General features: G+C 43.0%; 1 protein-coding gene across 1 annotated transcript in view; it reads left to right on the forward strand.

The window, feature by feature from the left end:
• The window catches only part of LOC118373446 (probable G-protein coupled receptor 158), a 122579-nt gene that overhangs the window by 66731 nt on the left and 27877 nt on the right, over positions 1-27971 (forward strand). The window contains exons 6-7 of the mRNA XM_052463262.1: positions 14637-14746; positions 21113-21351. Coding sequence (XP_052319222.1) covers positions 14637-14746; positions 21113-21351 — 349 coding nt within the window. The remainder of the gene's footprint in view (positions 1-14636; positions 14747-21112; positions 21352-27971) is intronic.

A 27971-nucleotide genomic window follows, 5' to 3' on the forward strand; every position in this document is an offset into this window, starting at 1 on the left:
CATAGTAATAACAACATCACATAGTAACACAGTTTTCATGGTAACAACATTACATAATAACAACATGACATGGTAACAATATGACATAGTAACAACATGACATAGTAATAACAACATCACATAGTAACACAGTTTTCATGGTAACAACATTACATAATAACAACATTACATAGTAACAACATCACATAGTAACAACGTTTTCATGGTAACAACATTACATAATAACAACATGACATGGTAACAATATGACATGGTAACAACATTACATAGTAACAACATCACATAGTAACAACGTTTTCATGGTAACAACATTACATAATAACAACATTACATAGTAACAACATGACATAGTAACAACATGACATAGTAATAACAACATCACATAGTAACACAGTTTTCATGGTAACAACATTACATAGTAACAACATTACATAGTAACAACATTACATAGTAATAACATTACATAGTAACAATATGACATAGTAATAACAACATCACATAGTAACACAGTTTTCATGGTAACAACATTACATAATAATAACATTACATAGTAACAACATTACATAGTAATAACATTACATAGTAACAATATGACATAGTAATAACAACATCACATAGTAACACAGTTTTCATGGTAACAACATTACATAATAATAACATTACATAGTAACACCATGACATGGTAACAATATGACATGGTAACAACATTACATAGTAACAACATCACATAGTAACAATGTTTTCATGGTAACAACATTACATAATAACAACATTACATAGTAATAACATGACATGGTAACAATATGACATGGTAACAACATCACATAGTAACAACGTTTTCATGGTAACAATATGACATAGTAATAACATGACATGGTAACAATATGACATAGTAATAACATTACATAATAACAACATTACATAGTAACAACATCACATAGTAACAACGTTTTCATGGTAACAATATGACATAGTAATAACATGACATGGTAACAATATGACATAGTAATAACATTACATAATAACAACATTACATAGTAACAACATCACATAGTAACAACGTTTTCATGGTAACAACATCACATAGTAACACAGTTTTCATGGTAACAATATGACATAGTAATAACATTACATAATAACAACATTACATAGTAACAACGTCACATAGTAACAACGTTTTCATGGTAACAACATTACATAATAACAACATTACATAGTAATAATATGACATGTTAACTACATTACATAGTAACAACATGACATAGTAACAACGTTTTCATGGTAACAACATTACATAATAACAACATTACATAGTAATAACATGACATAATAACAACACTACATAGTAATAACATTACATAATAACAACATGACATTGTAACAACATTACATGATGGTAACGGCATTACATAGTAATAACGTTACATGGTAACAACATTACATATTAACATCATTACATGGTAATAACATTACATAGTAACACCAAAACATGGTAATAATGTTATATATTAACAACATTACATAGTTATAACATTACATGGTAATAGCGTTATATATTAACAACATTGCATGGTAACAATGTTACATAGTAACAACATTATATGATGGCAACAACGTTACATGGTAACAACATTACAGTTACAAAGTAACAACATTACATAGTTATAACATTACATGGTAATAACGTTATATATTAACAACATTACATGGTAACAATGTTGCATAGTAACAACATTATATGATGGCAACAATGTTACATGGTAATAACGTTACATAGTAACAACATTACATAGTTATAACATTACATGGTAACAACATTACATAGTAACACCATTACATGCCAATAATGTTATATATTAACAACATTACATGGTAATAACGTTATATATTAACAACATTACATGGTAATAATGTTATATATTAACAACATTACATGGTAATAACGTTATATATTAACAACATTACATGGTAATAACGTTATATATTAACAACATTACATGGTAATAACGTTATATATTAACAACATTACATGGTAATAATGTTATATATTAACAACATTATATGGTAACAACGTTACATAGTAACACCGTTACATGGTAGGTAACAACATTACATGGCCAGTTCTTTTAGACCAGGGTTCCAACACTTTTTTAGACCAGGGGTGGCCTACTCTTTTAGACCAGGGGTGGCCTACTCTTTTAAACCAGGGGCTGCCTACTCTTTTAAACCAGGGGTGGCCTACTCTTTTAGACCAGGGGTGGCCAGTTCTTTAGACCAGGGGTGGCCTACTCTTTTAAACCAGGGGTGGCCAGCTCTTTAGACCATGGGTGGCCTACTTTTTTAAACCAGGGATGGCCTACTCTTTTAGACCAGGGGTCCAACACTCTTTTAGACCAGGGGTGGCCAGCTCTTTTCGACTTGGGGTGGCCTACTCATTTTGACTTGGGGTGGCCTACTCTTTTTGACCAGGGGTCCAACACTCTTTAGACCAGGGGTGGCCTGCTCTTTTAGACCAGGGGTGAACAGCTCTATTAGACCAGGGGTGGACTACTCTTTTAGACCAGGGGTGCCTACTCTTTTAGACCAGGGGTGGCCAGCTCTTTTAGACCAGGGGTGGCCTACGCTTTTGATCCAGGGGTTGCCTATTCTTTTATGCCAGGGGTGGCCTACTCTTTTAGACCAGGGGTGGCCTACTCTTTTAGACCAGGGGTGGCCTACTCTTTTAGACCAGGGGTGGCCTACTCTTTTAGACCAGGGGTGGCCTACTCTTTTAGACCAGGGGTGGCCTACTCTTTTAGACCAGGGGTGGCCAGCTCTTTTAGACCAGGGGTGAACAGCTCTATTAGACCAGGGGTGGACTACTCTTTTAGACCAGGGTGCCTACTCTTTTAGACCAGGGGTGGCCAGCTCTTTTAGACCAGGGGTGAACAGCTCTATTAGACCAGGGGTGGACTACTCTTTTAGACCAGGGGTGCCTATTCTTTTAGCCAGGGGTGGCCATCTCTTTTAGACCAGGGGTGGCCTATTCTTTTAGACCAGGGGTGGCCTATTCTTTTAGACCAGGGGTGGCCTACTCTTTTAGACCAGGGGTGGCCAGCTCATTAAGACCAGGGGTGGCCTACTCTTTTAGACCAGGGGTGGCCTATTCTTTTAGACCAGGGGTGGCCTATTCTTTTAGACCAGGGGTGGCCTACTCTTTTAGACCAGGGGTGGCCTACTCTTTTAGACCAGGGGTGGCCAGCTCATTAAGACCAGTGGTGGCCTACTCTTTTAGACCAGAGGTGGCCTATTCTTTTAGACCAGGGGTGGCCTACTCTTTTAGACCAGGGGTGGCCAGCTCCAGTTCTCAATGTTTCTGAAAAACATCACAAAGATAACGGCTGTCTTGGCTATTCCTGCACTGAAGTGGGTGACTGTCCCCCCTAAAATATCCCATTCCCCTTTTCACCTCGTCTGCCACAGGTCCGAAGAACTTCTCACTCCAATGTCCTCATTGCACCCTGGGTATCTCTGTCTCTCTCTCTGTATTGCTCTCTCTATATTCAATTTAATTCAAAGGGCTTTATTGACATGGGAAAAGTGTGTTCACATTGCCAAAGCAAGTGAAATAGATAATAAGAAAAAGTTAAATAAACAATATAAAATAGACAGTAAACATTACACTCACAGAAGTTCCAAAAGAATAAAGACATTTCAAATATCATATTATTGTGTATATATATATATACAGTGTTGTAACGCTGTGCAAATAGTTAAAGTACAAAAGGGAAAATAAATAAACATAAATATTGGTTGTATTTACAATGGTGTTTGTTCTTCACTGGTTGCCCTTTTCTTGTGGCAACAGGTCACAACTATTGCTGCTGTGATGCACACTGTGGTATTTCACCCGGTAGATATGGGAGTTCATCAAAATTGATTTGTTTTCAAATTCTTTGTGGGTCTGTGTAATCTAAGGGAAATATGTGTCTCTAATATGGTTATTCATTTGGCAGGAGTTTAGGAAGTACATCTCAGTTTCCACCTCATTTTGTGAGCTGTGTGCACATAGCCTTCTCTTGAGAGCCAGATCTGCCTACTGCTGCATTTCTTAATAATAAGGTTATGCTTTCTGAGTCTGTACATAGTCAAAGCTTTCATTACTGTTGGGTCAGTCACAGTGGTCAGGTATTCTGCCACTGTTCAGGGCTAAATAGCATTCTAGTTTTCTCAGTTTGTTTGTTAATTCTTTCCAATGTGTCAAGTAATTATCTTTTTGTTTTCTCATGATTTGGTTGGGTCTAATTGTATTGCTGTTCTGGGGTTGCTTAGGGGACGCTTTTCTGGGTTCATTTCTCTGTCGGGGATGGCTTTTGTTATGGAATGTTTGGGGATCGCTTCCTTTTAGGTGGTTGTAGAATTTGTGGAAATTAACGTCTCTTTTCTGGATTTTGAAAATGAGCAGGTATCGGCCTAATACTGCTCCGCATGCATTATTGGTGTTTTACGTTGTACACAGGATATTTTTGCGTGCAGAGTCTCAATTTGGTGTTTGTCCCATTTTGTGAATTCTTGGTTGGTGATGTGACCCCAGACCTCACAACCATAAAGGGCAATGGGTTCTATAACTGATTCAAGTCATTTTAGCCAGATCCTAATTGGTATGCCTTTTGTTGGCATAGAAGGCCCTCCTTGTCCCTCAGATTGTTCACAGCTATGTGCAAGTTACCTGTGGCGCTGATGTTTAGTCCGAGGTATGTATAGTTTTTTGTGTGCTCTTGGGGAACGGTGTCTAGATGGAATTTGTATTTTGTGGTCCTGACAACTGAACCTTTTTTGGAACACCATTGTTTTTGTCTTAATGAGACTTACTGTCAGGGCCCAGGTCTGTCAGGGCCCAGGTCTGTCAGGGCCCAGGTCTGTCAGGGCCCAGGTCTGTCAGGGCCTAGGTCTGTCAGGGCCCAGGTCTGGCAGGGCCCAGGTCTGTCAGGGCCCAGGTCTGTCAGGGCCCAGGTCTGTCAGGGCCCAGGTCTGTCAGGGCCTAGGTCTGTCAGGGCCCAGGTCTGGCAGAATCTGTGCAGAAGATCTAGGTGCTGCTGTAGGCCCTCCTTGGTTGGGGACAGAAGCACCAGATCATAAGCAAACAGTAGACATTTGATTCTAGTAGGGTGAGGCAGGGTGCCGCAGACTGTTCTAGTGCCCGACAATTTGTTGATATACAGTGCCTTTGGAAAGTATTCAGACCCCTTGACCTTTTCTATATTTTCTGTTTTATGTTAAAGCCTTTTTCTAAAATGTATTAAATACAAAAAAGGAAGGTATTGTCTGTAGAGCTCCGAGACAGGATTGTGTCGAGGCACAGATCTGGGGAAGGGTACCAACAAATCTCTGCAGCATTGAAGGTCCCCAAGAACACAGTGGCCTCCATCGTTCTTAAATGGCAGAAGTTTGGAACCACCAAGACTCTTCCTAGAGCTGGCTGCTCGGCCAAACTGAGCAATCGGGAAAGAAGGGCCTTGGTCAGGGATGTTACCAAGAACCTGATGGTCACTCTGACAGAGCTCTAGAGCTCCTCTATGGAGATGGGAGAATCTTCCAGAAGGACAACCACCTCAGGAGCACTCCACCAATCAGGCATTTATGGTAGAGTGGCCAGACGGAAGCCACTCCTCAGTAAAAAGCACATGACAGCCTGCTTGGAGTTTGCCAAAAGGCACTTTAGACTCTCAGACCATGAGAAACAAGATTCTCTGATCTGATGAAACCAAGATTGAACTCTTTGGCCTGAATGCCAAGCGTCACATCTGGAGGAAACCTGGTACCATCCCTACAGTGAAGCATGGTGGTGGCAGCATCATGCTGTGGGGGTGTTTTTCAGCGGCAGGTTCGAGGCAAAGATGAACGGAGCAAAGTACAGAGAGATCCTTGATGAAAACCTGCTCCAGAGCGCACAGGACCTCAGACTGGGGGCGAAGGCTCACCTCCCAACAGGACAACGACCTAAGCACACAGCCAAGGACAACGCAGGAGTGGTTTCGGGACAAGTCTCTGAATGTCCTTGAGTGGCCCAGCCAGAGCCCGGACTGGAACCCGATCGAACATCTCAGGAGAGACCTGAAAATAGCTGTGCAACAACGCTCCCCATCCAACCTGACAGCTTGAGAGGATCTGCAGACAAGAATGGGAGAAACTCCACAGATACAGGTGTGCCATGCTTGTAGTGTCATACCCAAGAAGACTCGCAGCTGTAATTGCTGCCAAAGGCGCTTCAAGAAAATACTGAGTAAAGGGTCTGACTACTTATGTAAATTCAATTCTGTTAATTTGATTAATTAGCAAACATTTCTAAAAACCTGTTTATGGGGTATTGTGAGCAGATTGATGATGGGGGGAAAAAACAATTTAATAATTTTTAGAATAAGGCTGTAGCGTAACAAAATGTGTAAATAGTTGAAGGGTTTGAATACTTTCCCAAAGCACTGAAGATGTATGTTGAAGAGTTTGAATACTTTCCCAAAGCACTGAAGATGTATGTTGAAGGGTTTGAATACTTTCCCAAAGCACTGAAGATGTATGTTGAAGGGTTTGAATACTTTCCCAAAGCACTGAAGATGTATGTTGAAGGGTTTGAATACTTTCCCAAAGCACTGAAGATGTATGTTGAAGGGTTTGAATACTTTCCCAAAGCACTGAAGATGTATGTTGAAGGGTTTGAATACTTTCCCAAAGCACTGAAGATGTATGTTGAAGGGTTTGAATACTTTCCCAAAGCACTGAAGATGTATGTTGAAGAGTTTGAATACTTTCCCAAAGCACTGAAGATGTATGTTGAAGGGTTTGAATACTTTCCCAAAGCACTGAAGATGTATGTTGAAGGGTTTGAATACTTTCCCAAAGCACTGAAGATGTATGTTGAAGAGTTTGAATACTTTCCCAAAGCACTGAAGATGTATGTTGAAGAGTTTGAATACTTTCCCAAAGCACTGAAGATGTATGTTGAAGAGTTTGAATACTTTCCCAAAGCACTGAAGATGTATGTTGAAGAGTTTGAATACTTTCCCAAAGCACTGAAGATGTATGTTGAAGGGTTTGAATACTTTCCCAAAGCACTGAAGATGTATGTTGAAGGGTTTGAATACTTTCCCAAAGCACTGAAGATGTATGTTGAAGGGTTTGAATACTTTCCCAAAGCACTGAAGATGTATGTTGAAGAGTTGGAATACTTTCCCAAAGCACTGAAGATGTATGTTGAAGAGTTTGAATACTTTCCCAAAGCACTGAAGATGTATGTTGAAGGGTTTGAATACTTTCCCAAAGCACTGAAGATGTATGTTGAAGGGTTTGAATACTTTCCCAAAGCACTGAAGATGTATGTTGAAGAGTTGGAATACTTTCCCAAAGCACTGAAGATGTATGTTGAAGAGTTTGGGGCTCAAGTTGTATCCCTTTCTCGCCCTGTGGAAAGAAATCTGTGTTTTTGGCCAATTTTAACTGCACACTTGTTGTTTGTGTACATGGATTTTATGATGTCGTATGTTTTTCCCCCAACACCACTTTCCATCAACTTGTATAGCAGACCCTTTTTTGAAAACAACAAAGCATGAGTAGACTTTGCCTTTGTTTTGGTTTGTTTGTTTGTTTGTTTGTTTTGGTTTGTTTGTTTGTCAATTAGGGTGTGTAGGGTGAATGCACGGTCTGTCATACGGTCATTTGGTAAAAAGCCACATTGACATTTGCTCAGTACATTGTTTTCACTGAGCAAATGTCAATGTGGCTTTTTACCAAATGACCGAGTCTTCTGTTAATGATAATGCAGAGGATTTTCCCAAGGTTGCTGTTGACACATATCCAACGGTAGTTATTGGGTTCAAATTTGTCTCCACTTTTGTGGATTGTGGTGATCAGTCCTTGGTTACAAATATTGGGGAGATGCCAGAGCTGAGGATGATATCTCTCTCTCTCTCTCTCTCTCTCTCTCTCTCTCTCTCTCTCTCTCTCTCTCTCTCTCTCTCTCTCTCTCTCTCTCTCTCTTTCTCTCTCTCTCTCTCTCTTCCTCTTCTTCCCCCTCCCTCTCTTTTTCTCTCTTTCTCCTCCCCCCTCTCTCTTTCTCTTTATTTCTTTTTTATCTTCTTCCCCCTCTCTATCTTTCTTTCTTTCTCTCACTCTCCCTCCCTTTTTCTTACTCTTTCTCTCTCTCTCTCTCTCTCTCTCTCTCTCTCTCTCTCTCTCTCTCTCTCTCTTCCACAGTGATGTACCCTCCTCTTGCTGCTGCTGTTACTCCCACCTCAGCTTGGTGCAGCTGCTCCACTGTGGCGCTCAATGCATTTTTAAAGAGTCCATCAAGTTCTAGCGCAACTTGTTTTAAAAATAAATCTGCTGATTAATTTATTGGGCGGAGTTGGGGGTATATGGAAGGGGAAAGAAGAGGGATCCACATTAGCTGGGAGATGCTGGAAACAAACATGTAGCCCCCCTTCCGTTCGCTCCTTTCAGGATCCCCCCTGCCGTTCGCTCCTTTCAGGATCCCCCCTGCCGTTCGCTCATTTCAGGATCCCCCCTGCCATTCGCTCATTTCAGGATCCCCCCTGCCGTTCACTCCTTTCAGGATCCCCCCTTCCGTTCGCTCCTTTCAGGATCCCCCCTTCCGTTCGCTCCTTTCAGGATCCCCCCTGCCGTTCGCTCATTTCAGGATCCCCCCTGCCGTTCGCTCATTTCAGGATCCCCCCTGCCGTTCGCTCATTTCAGGATCCCCCCTTCCGTTCGCTCCTTTCAGGATCCCCCCTGCCGTTCGCTCATTTCAGGATCCCCCCTGCCGTTCGCTCATTTCAGGATCCCCCCTTCCGTTCGCTCCTTTCAGGATCCCCCCTTCCGTTCGCTCGTTTCAGGATCCCCCCTGCCGTTCGCTCATTTCAGGATCCCATGCCAGTTAGTCTCCACTGGATATTGTGTGTGTGTGTGTGTGTCCTAGTTTTACCTCTTGTTTGGGACATGGTGTATTTTAGCCTGTCATGGAGGACTGTGGGACGTGCTGTGCTGTGTGGACAGGGCTTGTTTACAACACATACAACTAAGACTAGCCAGAGGACATCAGTACAGTGAGAGGGCCAGTTTATGGATAAGTGTGTGTGTGTGTGTGTGTGCGTGCGTGCGTGCGTGCGTGCGTGCGTGCGTGCGTGCGTGCGCGTGCGTGTGTGTGTGTGTGCATGGTACACTTAGGACACTTCCCAAATTTTTCGCTCCTCAGTCAAAATCAAAGCCTTCACCTCTCTATTCCCCAGATACTACATGTATGTTACTTTGAAGGACACCAAAATGGCAGTATGATACACAGGAGTTAGACTCATAGCTTTTTCCTGTCAAGTCCACAGTCCATCACATCTACAGTCATGATGCGGGAACCTTGTTTTTCATGGGAGGAAAACCGACAGTCCATTCTGAAAATATATGCATGGTATTACATGCAAATACATATTGGACAATTAGGGTATACTTACCATACTTACTTACTTCTTGGTTCCTGGAGGAAAATCAACAAACTAAATGTATCCAAAGCTGCCAGTCTTGGGCTGCTTTCTTTGCTTCTGGCCATGAGCCATGGCATGTGGCTGCAGTTAGGTCATACTAGTAGTAACTGTGGATCTTTCATACACTGCATATTTAAATCCCTAGACTGTGGGTGTACCTATTCGGCTATCACACCTGACTCTGCGAGATGAGAGACGCGTGACTCAAAGCTTTGCACACATTTCCTATTAACCCGTGTTTGATATAACACACTTTGGGTAGAGGATTAAGAATGCAGGCAACTTCTGTTGTTGCATCTATGAAAAGCCTGTGCTGCTTATGAATGGCCTATGTATGGCTTATGAATGGCCTAGGTATGGCTTATGAATGGCCTATGTATGGCTTATGAATGGCCTAGGTATGGCTTATGAATGTCCTAGGTATGGCTTATGAATGGCCTATGTATGGCTTATGAATGGCCTAGGTATGGCTTATGAATGGCCTATGTATGGCTTATGAATGGCCTAGGTATGGCTTATGAATGTCCTAGGTATGGCTTATGAATGACCTATGTATGGCTTATGAATGGCTTATGAATGGCCTATGTATGGCTTATGAATGGCCTAGGTATGGCTTATGAATGGCCTAGGTATGGCTTATGAATTTCCTATGGTTGGCTTATAAATGGCTTATGTATTGCTTATGAATGCCCTATGTACTGCTTATGAATGGCCTAGGTATGGCTTATTAATGTGATATGCAGGTACCCTTCAAGTTACCAAGCTTTTCCAATCTCCCCTCATTAAAAAAACTGTCTCTCTCATATCATCATGAAAGTGTGCCCATGTACTGCTTATGAATGTGGTATGTATGGGGTACTAATGTGTTATGAAGTCCTTACGCAGGTACCCTTCAGCGAAAGTATCGCCAACATTTTCTCCCAGTGAATTCTGCAGCTTAATGAGTCCTCCTCTCATATCGTGGAAGTGTGATATGTGCTTCAAGCATTGCTTGGCACTGAGCCATTGTTTCATCCCATCCGGGGAGTGACATTTCCCCTGTTTGCGAGTTTAAGCGGGCTGGTTGACGATCAGCGACAGATGTTCTGTCGTCTCGCCGCATGGGATAGGTGTCTGTCGCTCTGCTTAATTATAGAGGATACTTGCCATCTCTCAAACTGCCACAGTGCACCACGGGACTTGGAAGTGGATAAATTGCAAAGGTATACCATAGAGCAGGGTTCCCCAACTGGCGGTCAGCGTGACGAATTTGGCCCTCGGGTGGTTTTATTTGCCCCCAGTTTTGGAAAGGCCATCACATTTTATTTCAGAGATAGGTTGTGAGTATCGTAGAATAGTCCAAATCCTGTTTTGTTTTGTTTGTTTTGTTATTATGCTGAAAGCAAAGCAGTTTAGTCTGTGGAGCTGGGACAACAGCTCAACTTGAGGATTCTCAAAAATGTAGACTAGCCCTGGCATGGTTGACAAACTAGTTGAGTGGTTGACATACTAGTTGAATGGTTGACATACTAGTTGCATGGTTGACATAGTAGTTAAATGGTTGACAAACTAGTTGAGTGGTTGACAAACTAGTTGTGTGGTTGACAAACTAGTTGAATGGTTGACATACTAGTTGAATGGTTGACAAACTAGTTGCATGGTTGACATAGTAGTTAAATGGTTGACAAACTAGTTGAGTGGTTGACAAACTAGTTGTGTGGTTGACAAACTAGTTGAATGGTTGACATACTAGTTGAATGGTTGACATACTAGTTGAATGGTTGACATACTAGTTGAATGGTTGACATACTAGTTGAATGGTTGACAAACTAGTTGCATGGTCGACATACTAGTTACATGGTCGACATACTAGTTGAATGGTTGACAAATACTAGTTGAATGGTTGACATGGAATGGTCGACATACTAGTTGAATGGTTGACATACTAGTTGAATGGTTGACATACTAGTTACATACTAGTTGAATGGTTGACATACTAGTTGAATGGTTGACATACTAGTTACACTAGTTGAATGGTTGACATACTAGTTGAATGGTTGACATACTAGTTGAATGGTCGACATACTAGTTGAATGGTTGACATACTAGTTGAATGGTTGACATACTAGTTGAATGGAATTGACATACTAGTTGAATGGTTGACATACTAGTTGAATGGTCGACATACTAGTTGAATGGTTGACATACTAGTTGAATGGTTGACATACTAGTTACATGGTCGACATACTAGTTGAATGGTTGACATACTAGTTGAATGGTTGACATACTAGTTACATGGTCGACATACTAGTTGAATGGTTGACATACTAGTTGAATGGTTGACATACTAGTTGAATGGTCGACATACTAGTTGAATGGTTGACATACTAGTTAAATGGTTGACATACTAGTTGAATGGTCGACATACTAGTTGAATGGTTGACATACTAGTTGAATGGTTGACATACTAGTTGCATGGTTGACATACTAGTTACATGGTCGACATACTAGTTACATGGTTGACAAACTAGTTGCATGGTTGACATACTAGCTACATGGTCGACATACTAGTTACATGGTCGACATACTAGTTGAATGGTTGACATACTAGTTGAATGGTTGACATACTAGTTGAATGGTTGACATACTAGTTGAATGGTCGACATACTAGTTGAATGGTTGACATACTAGTTGAATGGTTGACATACTAGTTGAATGGTTGACATACTAGTTGAATGGTTGACATACTAGTTGAATGGTTGACATACTAGTTGCATGGTCGACATACTAGTTGAATGGTCGACATACTAGTTGAATGGTTGACATACTAGTTGAATGGTTGACATACTAGTTGAATGGTTGACATACTAGTTGAATGGTTGACAAACTAGTTGCATGGTCGACATACTAGTTACATGGTCGACATACTAGTTACATGGTCGACATACTAGTTGAATGGTTGACATACTAGTTGAATGGTCGACATACTAGTTGAATGGTTGACATACTAGTTGAATGGTTGACATACTAGTTACATGGTCGACATACTAGTTGAATGGTTGACATACTAGTTGAATGGTTGACATACTAGTTACATGGTCGACATACTAGTTGAATGGTTGACATACTAGTTGAATGGTTGACATACTAGTTGAATGGTCGACATACTAGTTGAATGGTTGACATACTAGTTACATGGTTGACATACTAGTTGAATGGTTGACATACTAGTTGAATGGTTGACATACTAGTTGAATGGTTGACATACTAGTTGCATGGTTGACATACTAGTTACATGGTCGACATACTAGTTACATGGTTGACAAACTAGTTGCATGGTTGACATACTAGTTACATGGTCGACATACTAGTTACATGGTCGACATACTAGTTACATGGTCGACATACTAGTTACATGGTCGACATACTAGTTACATGGTCGACATACTAGTTGAATGGTCGACATACTAGTTGAATGGTCGACATACTAGTTGAATGGTTGACATACTAGATGAATGGTTGACAAACTAGTTACATGGTCGACATCCTAGTTGCATGGTCGACATACTAGTTGCATGGTTGACATACTAGTTACATGGTCGACATCCTAGTTACATGGTCGACATACTAGTTGCATGGTTGACATACCAGTTCTCCGTCTTGAGGGTTAAACCCAAACAGTTCAAATTGTCACAATACATTGCATATTCAGTATGGGGTTTATAACACAAATCTATTTTAATCATGTGAGATATTTGTGATATTTGTGATTCTGCAGCTGCTGGAATATATAATGAAATAAGTCTGTAAACATACAGAAGCTGAAAGCAAATACACTTTTCCCTTGGTTCAGTTCACCATGCATGACCTGGTGCCTCCATCCAACTATTAACAAAAGCTAAAGTTTTGTCAGCAAGGCAGAAAGAGAAATGAGGGCGCCCGATGCCTCAGTGATGTTTAGTTCTATCTACCTAGGGAGAGACGACAGTTGAAAATTAGCTGTCTGGCACAAAATCTGGCACCTTCACAAAAAACTTGATTAATGTGCGTTTTCCCTGTCACATAAACCTACGGTTATAATGTAGTGGCCTAGGGTGGTCCAGCCTCTGGATCACATTTACTCTGCACCGCTGTGAACATGGGTTTGAATCTAACCCACTGCTCTAGTGTTTACATTTTAGACATTTAGCACTCTTTTATCCAGTAGTGAGTGAATACATTTTAAAACTTACTTTTCTACTGTTCCCCCGTGGGAATCAAACCCACAACCCTTCCCTGCAACTGCCATGCTCTACCAACTGAGCTACACGGGACTAAACTCTCTCCTGTTTCTCTACCCTGTCTAATAAACAGCTCCTGTTTCTCTACCCTGTCTAATAAACAGCTCCTGTTTCTCTACCCTGTCTAATAAACAGCTCCTGTTTCTCTACCCTGTCTAATAAACAGCTCCTGTTTCTCTACCCTGTCTAATAAACAGCTCCTGTTTCTCTACCCTGTCTAATAAACAGCTCCTGTTTCTCTACCCTGTCTAATAAACAGCTCCTGTTTCTCTACCCTGTCTAATAAACAGCTCCTGTTTCTCTACCCTGTCTAATAAACAGCTCCTGTTTCTCTACCCTGTCTAATAAACAGCTCCTGTTTCTCTACCCTGTCTAATAAACAGCTCCTGTGTCTCTACCCTGTCTAATAAACAGCTCCTGTTTCTCTACCCTGTCTAATAAACAGCTCCTGTTTCTCTACCCTGTCTAATAAACAGCTCCTGTGTCTCTACCCTGTCTAATAAACAGCTCCTGTTTCTCTACCCTGTCTAATAAACAGCTCCTGTTTCTCTACCCTGTCTAATAAACAGCTCCTGTTTCTCTACCCTGTCTAATAAACAGCTCCTGTTTCTCTACCCTGTCTAATAAACAGCTCCTGTTTCTCTACCCTGTCTAATAAACAGCTCCTGTTTCTCTACCCTGTCTAATAAACAGCTCCTGTTTCTCTACCCTGTCTAATAAACAGCTCCTGTTTCTCTACCCTGTCTAATAAACAGCTCCTGTTTCTCTACCCTGTCTAATAAACAGGAACATTACTAAAGAAGTAGGACTACTTCTATAAAAAAAAGGGAAGTAGAGTATAATGGGAGTAATGTGGATCTCCCCTTCTGTTTAGGTGTTGATACTGTACTTCAGCCCCAGCGCGTTGCGCTGTATCCTCCTGAGATGGGTGCGTCTCCTGGGCTTTGCCACGGCCTACGGAACAGTGATCCTGAAGCTTTACAGGTTTGCTACAGGTCTACTTTCTAGTACAGGTCTTTCACGTGGGGTGTATTTATTAGTACATGCCGTATGCTAAATGTTTTGCAACTGCATATTCGGGTAGGTTCTTCTCTGTTTCGGCCTGTTTTGTTCCTAGCGAATATACCCAAGCTATATAATGCAGAAATCAATCCCATAATATGGTACTGGTACTCCCTGTATATAACTCCACATTGTTTTGGTACTGGTACTCCATGTATATACAGTACCAGTCAAAAGTTTGGATTTTCTACATTTTAGAATAATAGTGAAGACGTCAAAACTATGAAATAACACATATGGAATCATGTAGTATCCCAAAAAAGTGGTGTTTGGTAGGCCATCATTGTAAGTAAAAATGTGTTCTTAACTGACTAGTTAAATAAAGGTTAAATAAACTAATTATAAAAAATAAACAAATTACATTTAGCCCTTCAACCTGGGAGTAGATTAGTGTTTACTTACATTTTGCCCTTCAACCTGGGAATAGAGTAGTGTTTACTTACATTTTGCCCTTCAACCTGGGAATAGTCGTGTTTACATACGTTTTGCCCTTCAACCTAGGAATAGAGTAGTGTTTACTTATATTTTGCCCTTCAACCTGGGAGTAGAGTAGTGTTTACTTACATTTTTCCCTTCAACCTGGGAGTAGAGTAGTGTTTACATACATTTTGTCCTTCAACCAGGGAATAGAGTAGTGTTTACTTATATTTTGCCCATCAACCTGGGAGTAGAGTAGTGTTTACTTACATTTTGCCCTTCAACCTGGGAGTAGAGTAGTGTTTACTTACATTTTGCCCTTCAACCTGGGAGTAGAGTAGTGTTTACTTACATTTTGCCCTTCAACCTGGGAGTAGAGTAGTGTTTACATACATTTTGTCCTTCAACCAGGGAATAGAGTAGTGTTTACTTATATTTTGCCCATCAACCTGGGAGTAGAGTAGTGTTTACTTACATTTTGCCCTTCAACCTGGGAGTAGAGTAGTGTTTACATACATTTTGCCCTTCAACCTGGGAGTAGAGTAGTGTTTACTTACATTTTGCCCTTCAACCTGGGAATAGAGTAGTGTTTACTTACATTTTGCCCTTCAACCTGGGAATAGAGTAGTGTTTACTTACATTTTGCCCTTCAACCTGGGAGTAGAGTAGTGTTTACTTACATTTTGCCCTTCAACCTGGGAATAGAGTAGTGTTTACTTTCATTTTGTCCTTCAACCTGGGAATAGAGTAGTGTTTACTTTCATTTTGTCCTTCAACCTGGGAATAGAGTAGTGTTTACTTTCATTTTGTCCTTCAACCTGGGAATAGAGTAGTGTTTACTTACATTTTGCCCTTCAACCTGGGAGTAGATTAGTGTTTACATACATTTTGCCCTTCAACCTGGGAATAGAGTAGTGTTTACTTACATTTTGCCCTGCATCCTGGGAATAGAGTAGTGTTTACTTACATTTTGCCCTTCAACCTGGGAACAGAGTAGTGTTTACTTTCATTTTGTCCTTCAACCTGGGAATAGAGTAGTGTTTACTTACATTTTGCCCTTCAACCTGGAAATAGAGTAGTGTTTACTTTCATTTTGCCCTTCAACCTGGGAATAGAGTAGTGTTTCCTTTCATTTTGTCCTTCAACCTGGGAATAGAGTAGTGTTTACTTTCATTTTGTCCTTCAACCTGGGAATAGAGTAGTGTTTACTTACATTTTGCCCTTCAACCTGGGAGTAGATTAGTGTTTACATACATTTTGCCCTTCAACCTGGGAATAGAGTAGTGTTTACTTACATTTTGCCCTGCATCCTGGGAATAGAGTAGTGTTTACTTACATTTTGCCCTTCAACCTGGGAATAGAGTAGTGTTTACTTTCATTTTGTCCTTCAACCTGGGAATAGAGTAGTGTTTACTTACATTTTGCCCTTCAACCTGGGAATAGAGTAGTGTTTACTTACATTTTGCCCTTCAACCTGGGAGTAGAGTAGTGTTTACTTACATTTTGCCCTTCAACCTGGGAATAGAGTAGTGTTTACTTACATTTTGCCCTTCAACCTGGGAGTAGAGTAGTGTTTACTTTTTTGGTTACTACATGATTCCATATGTGTTATTCCATAGTTTTGATGTCTTCACTATAATTCTACAATGTAGAAAATAGTACAAATAAAGAAAGACCCTTGAATGAGTAGGTGTGTCCAAACTTTGGACTGGTACTGCTCCACATTGATCTGGTACTGGTACTTCCTGTATATAGCTCCACATTGATCTGGTACTGGTACTTCCTGTATATAGCTCCACGTTGATCTGGTACTGGTACTTCCTGTATATAGCTCCACATTGATCTGGTACTGGTACTTCCTGTATATAGCTCCACATTGATCTGGTACTTCCTGTATATAGCTCCACATTGATCTGGTACTGGTACTTCCTGTATATAGCTCCACATTTATCTGGTACGGGTACTTCCTGTTTATCGCTCCACATTGATCTGGTACTGGTACTTCCTGTATAAAGCTCCACATTGATCTGGTACTGGTACTCCCTGTATATAGCTCCACATTGATATTGTACTGGTACTCCCTGTATATAGCTCCACGTTGATCTGGTACTCCCTGTATATAGCTCCAACTATACTGTAGTTCCATTCTTCTGTATTTAATTGTATTACTCTTGTGTTAGTGTTTCATTTTTATTTATGGGAAGGGCTCGTATAAAACAAGAATTTCACGGTAAAGACTACACCAGTTGTGTTCGGGGCATGTGACAAATAAAATGTGATTTGGCCAAATGAGATAACTTCTGAAGTGTTCTGCCTAGAACTTCCTGTCTTTTCTCCCAAAGATTTTTCCCAAAGATGCCCCTTAATGAGTTTGCCCTGTAGAGTGCCCTCCAATAAACAGGTTCCTCTCAGGATTGGTCCTGGTTTGCCATTGTTCTATTTTGCTACTTAGTAGTCAAAGTGGGTGGACAGTGGCATAGGTAGCACTTTACATTCTCAATCACTACCTACCGTAGCATAGAGTTCTCTCCACGCGCCTCTGGAAATGACTCGGCTTTCATGTTGGCCGTTTTACATTTCGCAGAGACAGCAGAGAAACAACTCAATCTGATCAAGTGTGTGTAAGAAATTGTGTGTGTGTGTGTGTGTGTGTGTGTGTGTGTGTGTGTGTGTGTGTGTGTGTGTGTGTGTGTGTGTGTGTGTGTGTGTGTGTGTGTGTGTGTGTGTGTGTGTGTGTGTGTGTGTGTGTGTGTGTGTGTATTGTCCACTCCCATTTCAGTTAATACAGCTTTGTGAGTGCAGAAAATAGGGGGCCAAAGGGCAGCCTGCTACTTCCCCTGACAAAATTACAATTTAAGTTCCTTGTGGTGTGATGGGCTTGAAACCTAACCTTAGTGTCAGTTCAATATAGGAGAATCCCACACAGATATCAAAGATGAGGCAGGATCAATCATGGTCTGTCCCTCAGAGACCCCAGAGGTTGAAATAGCTCCTTATATCTATGCTAATCTAGACCACACTTCAGAGAACACACTGTTGCTAGCTCTTGCAAGGGTCTTTCAGCAGTAGTATAGGGAAGTAATAACGGAAGCCATAACACTGATGAATGCTAACAGTGGTAGAAGGAGTAATGCAGTGTAATGAATGCTAACAGTGGTAGAAGGAATAATGCAGTGTAATGAATGCTAACAGTGGTAGAAGGAATAATGCAGTGTAATGAATGCTAACAGTGGTAGAAGGAATAATGCAGTGTAATGAATGCTAACAGTGGTAGAAGGAATCATGCAGTGTAATGAATGCTAACAGTGGTAGAAGGAATAATGGAGTGTAATGAATGCTAACAGTGGTAGAAGGAATAATGCAGTGTAATGAATGCTAACAGTGGTAGAAGGAATAATGCAGTGTAATGAATGCTAGCAGTGGTAGAAGGAATAATGCAGTGTAATGAATGCTAGCAGTGGTAGAAGGAATAATGCAGTGTAATGAATGCTAGCAGTGGTAGAAGGAATAATGTAGTGTAATGAATGCTAACAGTGGTAGAAGGAATAATGCAGTGTAATGAATGATAACAGTGGTAGAAGGAATAATGCAGTGTAATGAATGCTAACAGTGGTAGAAGGAATAATGCAGTGTAATGAATGCTAGCAGTGGGAGAAGATAAAAAGTGGTTTCAGTAAAAGTAGTGTCGCTTGTGTCAGTTACATAATTAGAAGAATCAATAATGAAAGGGATGAATAGCAGTAGTTTCCCATGATGTCTTGATCACTTAATGAAAAATATATCTTTACCTTGATGGTTTCAGATTTCTCCACCTTAAATATTGTTAATCATCAGAGATTTATAATAGAGACATGAGGGGTGCCATAGTCTAGGGTCTACACCAGAAGTTAATGGGTATCTGTAGGAGGAATGGATATGGTGGAGGCAAAAACAACCACATGTTGGCAGCCACTGATAATGGTGGAGAGATGTGGTTTTTGTGAGAAAGGGTGTCGAGGTCAGGTCACATTAATGGAGAAGGAACAGTTTGTTGCCCGCACCACTTAACTTTCTGCCTAGTAAAGATGTGATGTTTAGAGAGAAGGAGGAGACTCCACCCAAATTGGGGTGTATATATATATATATATACTACCACTGGAGGAACCATGTCTTTGTCTTATGCAACTGTGTGTTTTACTATTGCAAGTCAGTTAATTAAGAACAAATTCTTATTTTCAATAACAACCTAGGAACAGTGGGTTAACTGCCTTGCTCAGGGGTAGAACCACATATTTTTACCTAATCTGGTTAAAACAGCCACCAACAAAGGTTGTAATATGGTTATATATAACAGACACCAGTTGGTTGTAATCTGGTTATAACAGGGACCAGTTAATTGTAATCTGGTTATATATAACAGACACCAGTTGGTTGTAATCTGGTTATAACAGACACCAGTTGGTTGTAATCTGGTTATATATAACAGACACCAGTTGGTTGTAATCTGGTTATATATAACAGACACCAGTTGGTTGTAATCTGGTTATACCAGCCACCAGTTGGTTGTAATCTGGATATATATAACAGACACCAGTTGGTTGTAATCTGGTTATAACAGACACCAGTTGGTTGTAATCTGGTTATATATAACAGACACCAGTTGGTTGTAATCTGGTTATATATAACAGACACCAGTTGGTTGTAATCTGGTTATACCAGCCACCAGTTGGTTGTAATCTGGATATATATAACAGACACCAGTTGGTTGTAATCTGGTTATATATAACAGACACCAGTTGGTTGTAATCTGGTTGTAACAGACACCAGTTGGTTGTAATCTGGTTATATATAACAGACACCAGTTGGTTGTAATCTGGTTATATATAACAGACACCAGTTGGTTGTAATATGGTTATATATAACAGACACCAGTTGGTTGTAATCTGGTTGTAACAGACACCAGTTGGTTGTAATCTGGTTATATATAACAGACACCAGTTGGTTGTAATCTGGTTATATATAACAGACACCAGTTGGTTGTAATCTGGTTATACCAGCCACCAGTTGGTTGTAATCTGGATATATATAACAGACACCAGTTGGTTGTAATCTGGTTATATATAACAAACACCAGTTGGTTGTAATCTGGTTGTAACAGACACCAGTTGGTTGTAATCTGGTTATATATAACAGACACCAGTTGGTTGTAATATGGTTATATATAACAGACACCAGTTGGTTGTAATCTGGTTATATATAACAGACACCAGTTGGTTGTAATCTGGTTATATATAACAGACACCAGTTGGTTGTAATCTGGTTATAACAGAGACCAGTTGATTGTAATCTGGTTATATATAACAGACACCAGTTGGTTGTAATATGGTTATATATAACAGACACCAGTTGGTTGTAATCTGGTTATAACAGAGACCAGTTGGTTATAATATGGTTATATATAACAGACACCAGTTGGTTGTAATCTGGTTATATATAACAGACACCAGTTGGTTGTAATCTGGTTATATATAACAGACACCAGTTGGTTGTAATCTGGTTGTAACAGAGACCAGTTGGTTGTAATCTGGTTGTAACAGAGACCAGTTGGTTGTAATCTGGTTGTAACAGAGACCAGTTGGTTGTAATCTGGTTATACCAGCCACCAGTTGGTTGTAATATGGTTATATATAACAGACACCAGTTGGTTGTAATATGGTTATATATAACAGACACCAGTTGGTTGTAATCTGGTTGTAACAGAAACCAGTTGGTTGTAATCTGGTTATATGACGTCTTCTCAACGAGAACCATAAAACCCTAAAATGACACTATTAGACATCACGTGACAAATTTGAGAACAGAAACAACCCTTCTCTCTCTTCTCTCCTCCAGGGTGCTGAAGGTGTTCCTGTCCCGTACGGCACAGCGGACACCCTACATCACCAGCTGGCGGGTGCTGCGTCTGCTGGGGGTCATCCTGCTGGTGGTGCTGTGGTTTCTGGTGGCCTGGACCTCGGCCGTGTGTCAGACACCTGACCAGACGTCGGCCCTCATCGATGTGGGCCTCACCCCCGACGGGCTGCAGTTCAGCATGTGCCTGCTGGATCGCTGGGATTACATGATGGCAGTTGGTGAGTTGTGACAGAAGTGTGGACCACTTGTCAATACCCCTAGTCAATTACCAACTGGGCAAACTAGTTGAAATGACATTGTTAAAGCAAAAAAATGATTGAAATTATCAAATAAAATCAAGCTTTATTTATACAGCACATTTCAGACATGGAATGCAACAGAATGTGCTTCACAGAAAATAAATGATTAAAAAAAACAATGAAAATGAAAACTGAAATATTTACTAAACAACAAATTTAGGAGGAAAAAAAAACAAAATAATAATAAAAAAACTGAAAGACTAAAGTACCCAAAGGAAAAGCAAAGCTAAAGAGGTGTGTTTTAACATCTCTTATAAATATGTCCATAGTTTCAGCCCCCCTCAGGTTCTCTGGCAGAGGGCTGGGGGCATAGTAACTAAAGGCTGCCTCTCCATGCCTCTTGGTCCCCTCAGGTTCTCTGGCAGAGGGCTGGGGGCATAGTAACTAAAGGCTGCCTCTCCATGCCTCTTCTCTGGTCTCCTCAGGTTCTTCTGGCAGAGGGCTGGGGGCATAGTAACTAAAGGCTGCCTCTCCATGCCTCTTGGTCTCCTCAGGTTCTCTGGCAGAGGGCTGGGGGCATAGTAACTAAAGGCTGCCTCTCCATGCCTCTTGGTCCCCTCAGGTTCTCTGGCAGAGGGCTGGGGGCATAGTAACTAAAGGCCGCCTCTCCATGCCTCTTGGTCCCCTCAGGTTCTCTGGCAGAGGGCTGGGGGCAGGGCTGGGGTCAGAGGGCTAGTAACTAAAGGCTGCCTCTCCATGCCTCTTGGTCCCCTCAGGTTCTCTGGCAGAGGGCTCGGGGCATAGTAATGCCTAAGAGGGGCTGCCTCTCCATGCCTCTTGGTCCCCTCAGGTTCTCTGGCAGAGGGCTGGGGGCATAGTAACTAAAGGCTGCCTCTCCATGCCTCTTGGTCCCCTCAGGTTCTCTGGCAGAGGGCTGGGGGCATAGTAACTAAAGGCTGCCTCTCCATGCCTCTTGGTTCCCTCAGGTTCTCTGGCAGAGGGCTGGGGGCATAGTAACTAAAGGCTGCCTCTCCATGCCTCTTGGTCCCCTCAGGTTCTCTGGCAGAGGGCTGGGGGCATAGTAACTAAAGGCTGCCTCTCCCTGGTCCTCTTGTGCCTCTTGGTCCCCTCAGGTTCTCTGGCAGAGGGCTGGGGGCATAGTAACTAAAGGCTGCCTCTCCATGCCTCTTGGTCCCCTCAGGTTCTCTGGCAGAGGGCTGGGGGCATAGTAACTAAAGGCTGCCTCTCCATGCCTCTTGGTCCCCTCAGGTTCTCTGGCAGAGGGCTGGGGGCATAGTAACTAAAGGCTGCCTCTCCATGCCTCTTGGTCCCCTCAGGTTCTCTGGCAGAGGGCTGGGGGCATAGTAACTAAAGGCTGCCTCTCCATGTCTCTTGGTCCCCTCAGGTTCTCTGGCAGAGGGCTGGGGGCATAGTAACTAAAGGCTGCCTCTCCATGCCTCTTGGTCCCCTCAGGTTCTCTGGCAGAGGGCTGGGGGCATAGTAACTAAAGGCTGCCTCTCCATGCCTCTTGGTCACAGGCTTTAGGAGAGTTAAAAGGCCAGTGACAGAGGACCTGAGGGTGCAGTGTACAGTCATTGTTATCATATATGAAATTATAAGTACCTCACGTCACTCGTAAAAAGACGAAGCAATTAGCCTATTAAAATGTTTATCTGACTCCATAAAGATAATTAATATAAACAAGCGTTAGGCAATGAGATGACGTTGACGAGCAAAAATTGGTCTGGGAATTGTCTATATCAAAGACAAATATTTAATTAACATTGTACAATTCATGGATTCACATGCAAGGCATAAATTAAGATATGCATTAAGAAGCATTACAAGTCATTATTCCAAGCAGGGACAAAGCACGAATAAAGAGATGCTTACTAGGCCAGAGTCCTAGAAGCCTGGTAAATTCCTACAAGCATTTTGCTACAAGCAATAACATCTGCTAAATATGCGTATGTGACCAATAACATTTTATTTGATTTGGATTTGATGATGAATTGATCAGACAACCTTCCTCCATGACTGGAAACACGATAAGAGAAAGAACAAAGGCATGTCATTCCATTTATATCATCTGACGGTGTAACCTTTAATCCCAAAACCAACCACTATTAAACAGTCAAAAAATACCAAGTTTACAGTAACCTCAACACTTCCTGGCCCAATCTCCACAGGGTGGAGGCTTGTGGTGGGGGATGAGACCAATGGAAATAAGACAGAATTCCTGGACCATAAAAACATTTGCATAGAGATCATACATCCAGACACAGTGCTTTTGGAAAATATTCAGACCCGTTGTGTAACGGCTTTCTTGTGGTGAAGGAGAGTCGGACCAAAATGCAGCGTGATGATGATTCATGATATTTTAATGAAGGAAAAAACTATACATGAAGAAACTACAAAATAATGAAATGTGAAAACCGAAACAGCCCTATCTGGTGCAAACACAAAGACAGGAACAATCACCCACAAAACACTCAAAGAATATGGCTGCCTAAATATGGTTCCCAATCAGAGACAACGATACATACCTGCCTCTGATTGAGAACCACTCCAGACAGCCATAGACTTTGCTAGATAACCCCACTAAGCCACACACCCAACACCCCACAAAACCCCAAGACAAAACACACCACAATAAACCCATGTCACACCCTGGCCTAACCAAATAAATGAAGACAAACACAATATATTACGACCAGGGCGTGACAGAACCCCCCCTAAGGTGCGGACTCCCGGACGCACAGCAAAACAATAGGGGAGGGTCCGGGTGGGCGTCTGTCCATGGTGGCGGCTCCGGCGCGGGATGTGGACTCCACTCAATCAATGTCTTAGTCCCTCCTCCTCGCGTCCTAGGATAGTCCACCCTCGCCGCCGACCATGGCCTAGTAGTCCTCACCCAGAACCCCACTGGACTGAGGGGCAGCTCGGGACTGAGGGGCAGCTCGGGACTGAGGGGCAGCTCGGGACTGAGGGGAAGCTCGGGACTGAGGGGAAGCTCGGGACTGAGGGGAAGCTCGGGACTGAGGGGAAGCCCAGCACTGAGGGGAAGCCCAGCACTGAGAGGAAGCCCAGCACTGAGAGGAAGCCCAGCACTGAGAGGAAGCTCAGGCAGGTAGTTGGCTCCGGCAGATCCTGGCTGGCTGGCGGATCTGGAAGAGTCTGGTTGACTGGCGGATCTGGAAGTGTCTGGTTGACTGGCGGATCTGGAAGAGTCTGGCTGACTGGCGGATCTGGAAGACTCTGGCTGACTGGCAGATCTGGCGGATCTGGAAGAGTCTGGCTGACTGGCGGATCTGGAAGAGTCTGGCTGACTGGCGGATCTGTAAGAGTCTGGCTGACTGGCGGATCTGGAAGAGTCTGGCTGACTGGCGGATCTGTAAGAGTCTGGCTGACTGGCGGATCTGGAAGAGTCTGGCTGACTGGCGGATCTGGAAGAGTCTGGCTGACTGGCGGATCTGGAAGAGTCTGGCTGACTGGCGGATCCTGGCAGACTGACGGATCTGGCTGCTCCACGCTGACTGGCGGTTCTGGCTGCTCCACGCTGACTGGCGGTTCTGGCTGCTCCACGCTGACTGGCGGCTCTGGCTGCTCTATGTAGGCTGACAGCTCTGGCGGCTTCTTACAGACTGGCAGCTCTGGCGGCTCCGTGCAGACTGGCAGCTCCTTGCAGACTGGCAGCTCTGACTGCTTCATGCAGACTGACATCTCTGGCTGCTTCATGCAGACTGACATCTCTTGCAGCTCCTTGCAGACTGACATCTCTGGCAGCTCCTTGCAGACTGGCAGCTCCTTGCAGACTGACAGCTCCTTGCAGACTGACAGCTCCTTGCAGACTGACAGCTCTGGCTGCTCCATGCAGACTGACAGCTCTGGCTGCTTCATGCAGACTGGCAGCTCTGGCTGCTTCATGCAGACTGGCAGCTCTGGCTGCTTCATGCAGACTGGCAGCTCTGGCTGCTTCATGCAGACTGGCAGCTCTGGCTGCTCCATGCAGACTGGCAGCTCTGGCTGCTCCATGCAGACTGGCAGCTCTGGCTGCTCCATGCAGACTGGCAGCTTTGGCTGCTCCATGCAGGCTGGCAGCTCTGGCTGCTCCATGCAGGCTGGCAACTCTGGCTGCGCTGCACAGGCAGGAGACTCCAGCAGCGCTGTAGAGGAGGAAGGCTCTGGCTGCGCTGAACAGGCGGGAGACTCCGGCAGCGCTGAAGATGAGGAAGGCTCTGGCAGTGCTAGATAGGCGGGAGACTCCGGCAGCGCTGTAGAGGAGGAAGGCTCTGGCTGCGCTGAACAGGCGGGAGACTCCGGCAGCGCTGAAGATGAGGAAGGCTCTGGCAGCGCTAGATAGGCAGGAGACTCCGGCAGCGCTGTAGAGGAGGAAGGCTCTGGCGGCGCTGAACAGGTGGGAGACTCCGGCAGCGCTGGAGAGGCGAGGCGCACTGTAGGCCTGATGCGTGGTGCTGGCACTGGTGGGACTGGGCCGAGAACACACACAGGAAGCCTGGTGCGGGGAGCTGCCACCGGAGGGCTGGTGCGTGAAGGTGGTACTGGATAGACCGGACCGTGCAGGTGCACTGGAGCTCTTGAGCACCGAGCCTGCCCAACCTTACCTGGCTCGATGCCCACTCTAGCCTGGCCGATACAAGAAGCTGGAATGTACCGCACCGGGCTATGCACCCGCATCAGGCCTATCTCCTCCCAAGAAGTATAGTCCATACTCTTGTCGTCCAAACCGTACTCCTCTTTGGGCTGCTCCTGTTGCCTCTTCTCCTGCTGCACCTTGGAGCAGCTACACTCCCCTGGTTTAGCCCAGGGTCCTCTCCGTCGAGGATTTCCTCCCATGTCCAGAATTCCTTATTACGTATCTCCTGTTGCCGCTGTTGCTTCACCTGCTGCTCCTGCCTGTTGACACGCCGCTTGGTCCAGTTGTGGTGGGTGATTCTGTGTAACGGCTTTTGTGTGGTGAAGGAGAGTCGGACCAAAATGCAGCGTGATGATGATTCATGATATTTTAATGAAGGAAAAAACTATACATGAAGAAACTACAAAATAATCAAATGTGAAAACCGAAACAGCCCTATCTGGTGCAAACACAAAGACAGGAACAATCACCCACAAAACACTCAAAGAATATGGCTGCCTAAATATGGTTCCCAATCAGAGACAACGATACACACCTGCCTCTGATTGAGAACCACTCCAGACAGCCATAGACTTTGCTAGATAACCCCACTAAGCCACACACCCAACACCCCACAAAACCCCAAGACAAAACACACCACAATAAACCCATGTCACACCCTGGCCTAACCAAATAAATGAAGACAAACACAATATATTACGACCAGGGCGTGACACGTTGAATTTTTCCACATTTTGTTACGTTACAGCCTTATTCTAAAATGTATTCAATAAAAAAATATCCTCCTCAATCTACACACAATTCTCCAGAATGACAAAGGGAAAACTAGTTTTTAGACATTTTTGCAAATGTACAAAAAAACTCAAACTGAAATACCTTATTTACATAAGAATTCAGACCCCTTGCTATGAGACTCTGAATTTCTCGAAGGTCAGACTCGAAGCTCAGGTGCATCCTGTTTCCATTGATCATCCTTGAGATGTTTTCTACAACTTGATTGGAGTCCACTTGTGGTAAATTCAATTGATTGGGCATGATTTGGAAAGGCACACACCTGTCTATATAAGGTCCCACAGTTGACAGTGCATGTCAGAGCAAAAACCAAGACATGACGTCGAAGGAATTGTCCATAGAGCTCCGAGGCGGGATTGTGTCGAGGCACAGGTCTGGGGAAGGGTACCAGAACATTTCTGCAGCATTGAAGGTCCCTAAGAACACAGTTGCCTCCATCATTATTAAATAGAAGAAGTTTGGAACCACCAAGACTCTTCCTAGAGCTGGCCGCCCAGCCAAACTGAGCAATCTAGGCAGAAGGGCCTTGATCAGTGAGGTGACCAAGAATCTGATGGTCAATCTGACAGAGCTCTAGAGTTCCTCTGTGGAGATGGGAGAAACTTCCAGAAGGACAACCATCTCTGTAGCATGCCACCAATCAGGCCATTATGGTAGAGTGGCCATACAGAAGCCACTCTTCAGTAAAAGGCACATGACAGCCCGCTTGGAGTTTGCCAAAAGCCAACTAAAGGACTCTGACCATGAGAAACAAGATTTTCTGGTCTGATGAAACCAAGATTGAACTCTTTGGCCTGAATGCCAAACGTCACGTCTGGAGGAAATCCCTACGGTGAAGCATGGTGGTGGCAGCATCATGCTGTGGGGATGTTTTTCAGCAGCAGGAACTGGGAGACTAGTCAGGACCGAGGGAAAGATGAACAGAGCAGAGAACAGAGAGATCTTTGATGAAAACCTGCTCCAGAGCGCACAACGAATTTAAGCATACAGCCAAGACAAAGCAGGAGTGGATTCAGGACAGGTCTCTGTATGTCCTTGAGTGGCCCAGCCAGAGCCAGGACTCATATAATATAGTATTATTATATCATATAGTATCATATAGTATTATTATATAATATAGTATTATTATATCATATAATATAGTATTATT

The sequence above is a fragment of the Oncorhynchus keta genome, chromosome 15, assembly GCF_023373465.1.
Source record: "Oncorhynchus keta strain PuntledgeMale-10-30-2019 chromosome 15, Oket_V2, whole genome shotgun sequence".
In the NCBI taxonomy this organism is placed as follows: domain Eukaryota; kingdom Metazoa; phylum Chordata; class Actinopteri; order Salmoniformes; family Salmonidae; genus Oncorhynchus; species Oncorhynchus keta.